The 5069-nt window shown below is 44.9% G+C and overlaps 1 protein-coding gene across 1 annotated transcript in view; it reads right to left on the reverse strand.

Moving 5' to 3' along the window:
• LOC104945621 (pollen-specific leucine-rich repeat extensin-like protein 1) overlaps positions 1-3982 on the reverse strand; it is a gene marked incomplete at its 5' end in the record, with an annotated part of 4602 nt that extends 620 nt beyond the window's left edge. The window contains 3 exons of the mRNA XM_010771327.1: positions 884-972; positions 1886-3130; positions 3913-3982. Of these exons, the coding sequence (XP_010769629.1) occupies positions 884-972; positions 1886-3130; positions 3913-3982 (1404 nt within the window). The remainder of the gene's footprint in view (positions 1-883; positions 973-1885; positions 3131-3912) is intronic.
• Positions 3983-5069: the final 1087 nt, after the last annotated feature.

A 5069-nucleotide genomic window follows, 5' to 3' on the forward strand; every position in this document is an offset into this window, starting at 1 on the left:
ACACACACACACACACACACACACACACACACACACACACACACACACACACACACACACACACACACACACACACACACACACACACACACACACACACACACACACACACACACACACACACACACACACACACACACACACACACACACACACACACACATACTGTATGAGCCACAGATTTGGATTTCTGTTTCCAGTAAGTTAACAAAAATAAATAAAAAAGCACTGGAAAATCTACTTTGCAAACAAGCACTGACAAGCACACACACACACACACACACACACACACACACACACACACACACACACACACACACACACACACACACACACACACACAATACACACCTACATTCATTCTACTCTGACCAAATGTGTTTTATTATTACAGTCATTCAGAAAAAAGAAAAAATACTGTAGGCAATTTACTCCGCGTACACACACACACACACACACACACACACACACACACACACACACACACACACACACACACACACACACACACACACACACACACACACACACACACACACACATGATCTGTTCTCAGTTGCTCTGCAGTGAGAGTATGTTGTGGATTTACTGTCTCTCTCTTTATTCCTCACACACATCATCCCTCCTGTCTTTCTCCCCCTCGTGTTTAAACAACACACAGCTCTGTAATTCATCTCTTATCAGCCGGTCATCCTCCCCCCTCCCCTCCTCCTCCCCTCTGACTCCGAAAGACTAAAGTCAGAGAAATAAATGTTCCTGCGAAGATGACAAGATGTAAGCCGGATCAGAGGAGATGGAGTTTCTGTGAAAGTGCGACAGCTGGTGTGATAGAGTCTGAGGGGGGAGGACACACACACACACACACACACACACACACACACACCTCTTTAAAGGCATCGAGGAGGTCGCCTACGGTCTCCTTTTTGTTCAGATCCTTCATCTTCCGCTTCTTCTTTGGCACAGACACAGCAGCTGAAGGAAGGAAGTAAAACACAATGAGCCTCAGATCAACACAAACATAACCTGAGAGAAGATTCAGAGATATTAACTACACGTATTATCATGTTGTAACTAGAGCTCGACCCATATTGACCTTCCACAAATGAATGGGTATCTTTTGTTATCTGATGAATTTGTTGACAAGATATTTACTGCCCTATTTACTGTCTCACATAGGCACCAATATTCATCTATTTTGATTGGTCCATGTGTGCAGAAATCGCATATTATACTTTTTTTGGATCACCTGCATTCATACTAAAAAAAAAACTTCAATATGTCCAAAACTCAGCTGCCTGCTTGCTCACCTCCACCCGACGCTCCGACCACATCACCCCTATCCTCCATGACCACCAATGCCGGCGGGCCAGATCGAATAGTAATTAGAAATTATCCTGCGGGCCGAAATTAAATCCACCACGGGCCTGATTTGGTCCCCGGGCCTTGAGTTTGACACATGTGAACTAAAGAGTCATTCTGGTATTGGCTGAGAAATCGGTGCTTCCCTATAAGGTTAGTTTATTTGTATAGCACATTTTAATAAGCAATAAAATACTGGCTGCAGCTAAAAGTGAAATGATAAGGCACGGTTAAAGGATCTCAGGATATATATATATATTTGTTGGTAGTGGGTTACCCTTAGGTCTACGATGCTGTCGACTGGCAGCTTTAGACTATTCTCAGGAATTGTCAATGTAATACCCAGCTTTTTTACTTTCTCTTGTAAAGGTTTCGGGTACCTACTTACTGTATATTGTGTATTGTGTATGTCTTTATTGTAACTAAAAGAAAAATTCAAAATAAAAGTATTATCTCAGGATAGGCTGCATTAAAACGAAAGGTTTATTTTTAACCTATATATAAAACTATAAACCTATAAACTTACCTTGCATAGTAGCTTCTACCAGGGCAGGGGGGAGCGTCTGTGGAGGAGGCGGAGTTTCAGTTTCCTCCCTATCCTCTTCTGTGGCAGGGGGAGGAGTCAATTCCTCTTCTGCTGTGGAAGGGGGAGGAGTCAATTCCTCTTCTGCTGTGGAAGGGGGAGGGGTCAACGCCTCTTCTACTGGGGAAGGGGGAGGAGTCACTGCCTCTTCTGCTGTGGGAGGGGGAGGAGTCACTGCATCTTCTGTTGGAGGGGGAGGAGTCGATTCCTCTTCTGCTGTGGGAGGGGGAGGAGTCAATACCTCTTCTGCTATTGGGGGGGGAGGAGTCAATGCCTCTTCTGTGTGAGGGGGAGGAGTCAGCTCCATTTCTTCAACACTTTCCGCTACAACTGGTACCGTTTCTGCAGGATCAGGCACCGGGGATTCTTCAATAACCTCCACTTGAGTAGGAGCGAGACATTCTTCTTGCTCTTCAGTTTCGACGGGCGCTTTCTCCTCTTCGGGTTCGACGGACATCTCCACTTCCTCCTCCTCGACGACAAGCTCAACCGGAGTCTCCTCGACAGGTGTGGGCTTTTCAACCACAGGAGGAGAAGAAAGTGGGGTTAGGAGAATTGGCGCCTGAGTGACGGGGGTTTCTACCACGTCGCTGATATCGGGTTCGGCGATGGGGCTGTCGTCTCTCTCTGTCGTCGTGCGTGCGGTAATAGTTTCGGGCACCTCTGGATCTCGAGGGGCCGGCAGTGGGAGGCCATTGGGGAGACGAAGCTCCTCTGGTTGTGCGATGGGAGACTCAAGAGGGGCCTCCAGGTGAGCGGGGGGCACCACGACCGACGGCTTTTCTGGCTCCGCTTCAACGACACCATTCGTGGTAGAAAGAGAACGAGGAGGCACATCTTCTACTTCTTCTTTCTGCTGCTGCTGCTTCACCACCACCCCCTCTTTCTTGATTTTTGCAGCAGATCGTATCGCGGCAGGGAGGGGGGCAGGGTAGGCGGGCACTTCTGGGGCAGATTTGGGAGATGGGGTGGGGTCTCTGGTAGGTCGAGGAGCATCCATTACGTCTGCAATAACAGGGGCAGTTGGTGCAGGAGTGGGAAGAGGGAGAGTTTCGAGAGGGAGATCCTGAGGGGGTTCAGAGGGAGTAGTGTTTGTGTCAGAGGAGGCAGATTCTGTGAGGAGGGGTTCGCTTTTAGCAAGTTCAGGGGTTTTTGACGGAGGAGGGGGCGTAGGTCTCCCTCTGTCATCTGGAGGGGACAGAAAAAAAGATGTCATGATAAAAAAGTATCACTCGTCACCGGCTTGAGCTTCAATATCGGGAGACCTCATGCAACCCAGAGACTTTCAATACACCAAACACTTTTGAATGTATTGTCAATTTGGTCCGTCTGCCCTGTATGTTATTTGAACTGTTAGAGTATTCCTTTGATTCCTTGTAAGGTGACCTTGGGTGCCTTGAAAGGCGCCTAAAAATATGATGTTTTATTATTTATTTATTACATGTATTTATGATCCTTGAGTGGAAGTAGTCATCACATACAGAGCATCAACTAGTTCCTGAACAGTGTCCTTCACATGCTGATATCCAAGAGAGGGAGTTACACAGTCACAAGATGGAGGAATACCGTTCTCTCAAAATTCTGACTTTTTTCTCAAAATCTGCTTATTTTGTTTTTTTTTCTCCAAAAATTCCAACTTTCTCAACATTTTGATTTTTTCTCAAAATTCAGACTTTTTCTGAGTACTTAAAATGTTTAATAATCCCTCGTCACCGGCTTGAGCTTCAATCTCAGGATCCATGTATTTGTGATCCTCTCCAGAATGGAAGTAGTCATCACATACAGAGTCAGGAGAAGTATTTAAATGGCTGGTTTTGTCAGTCCAGATACCAAAGATATGACATTTTATAGACCAAATAATGACTTGAGAAAGCATTTGTCAGTTGCAGCTCAGTCAGATGTTGTTATATCGGCAATATTAAAACAATAATTGTGAAATTGTACTTGTAAAAAGTCCTGCGTGAACTCACCAGGTCTAACCAGCGCTGCAGCAGATGTGACGCTCTCACCGTTCGCCTGAACCGTCGGACTGTCTGATAACTGAAGGACACACAAAACACACCACAAAGAAAGTAAGAATGACATCAGTGAACACAAAAGCTAACTGTTGGAGCCAATACTTTGTTTTTATAAGAAAGGCCACCTCATCGTGACGTCTGTAGTCAGCGAGAGTATAAAAGACTACATTTCCCACGGCGCCTCCTCTGAAAAACAGTTTTTAACCGTCCAATACCCTTTAAGTTATCAAGTTATATAACAGGGTATATGCAGGAATCCTGAAATCACATGTAATCCCTTTAAAGACCTTTTTTAAGACCCTTCCCATACATGTTAAGACCTCATCGTCACTTGGAGTTTCAACCGGTTACCTTGGCGACACACTTTACCTGACATTGACTATATACAGTATTGATTGTCCTTCCTCCTTATCTTCCAACCATTTGGACGCAGACTTGCATTTCCCCATAACGATGTTGCTTAGCAACCGGCGCAAACGGACCTTCGCGCGCTATCAAGCAGTGAGCGTGCGATGTCCTGTTCAGATGACGTCAAACCCAACGGGATGCCATAAATAAACTACACAGAATCACACTACACACCTACGCAATGATTACATTCAGGCACACTGTAGAATACAACCTCTTTGGACAATGTATATACTTATTGAAAACAAGCTACAAAATGTAACACCTTGGAAAATGCCGTTTAATAGCCTTAATTTTCGCTAAATTCATATATCAACTTTTGACACTTTTTAAGACCCCGCGGACACCCTGATCATCTAAAAACCATCGGTGGCCAAGCAACTCTTCAAACTGTAAGTAATATAAAGGAAAGACAAGTTAAAAATGTCTGTTTAAGGCGTCTAGTGGCTTGATAGGGAAGGAAGGAAGGAAGCCACGACACTAATGCTTCCAAATAGAGTAATTCACGTTGCTGGATCTATGTACCACATGTGAGAACGACTCGTATATCAGCCTCATTCTTGACAGGTCGTAGTGTCACATGTGTTCGAGGAATGGAAATCTACAGCATTCCCAGTAAAGCCGTAAACATATGGAAGACAGGCAAGTCCATTCCTGTTTCATATATAAGTGCTAAAGTAAAAGCAACATGACAGGGAGTC

Source organism: Notothenia coriiceps, unplaced genomic scaffold (assembly GCF_000735185.1).
Source record: "Notothenia coriiceps isolate Sejong01 unplaced genomic scaffold, NC01 NC01_scaffold00009849, whole genome shotgun sequence".
Lineage (NCBI taxonomy): Eukaryota > Metazoa > Chordata > Actinopteri > Perciformes > Nototheniidae > Notothenia > Notothenia coriiceps.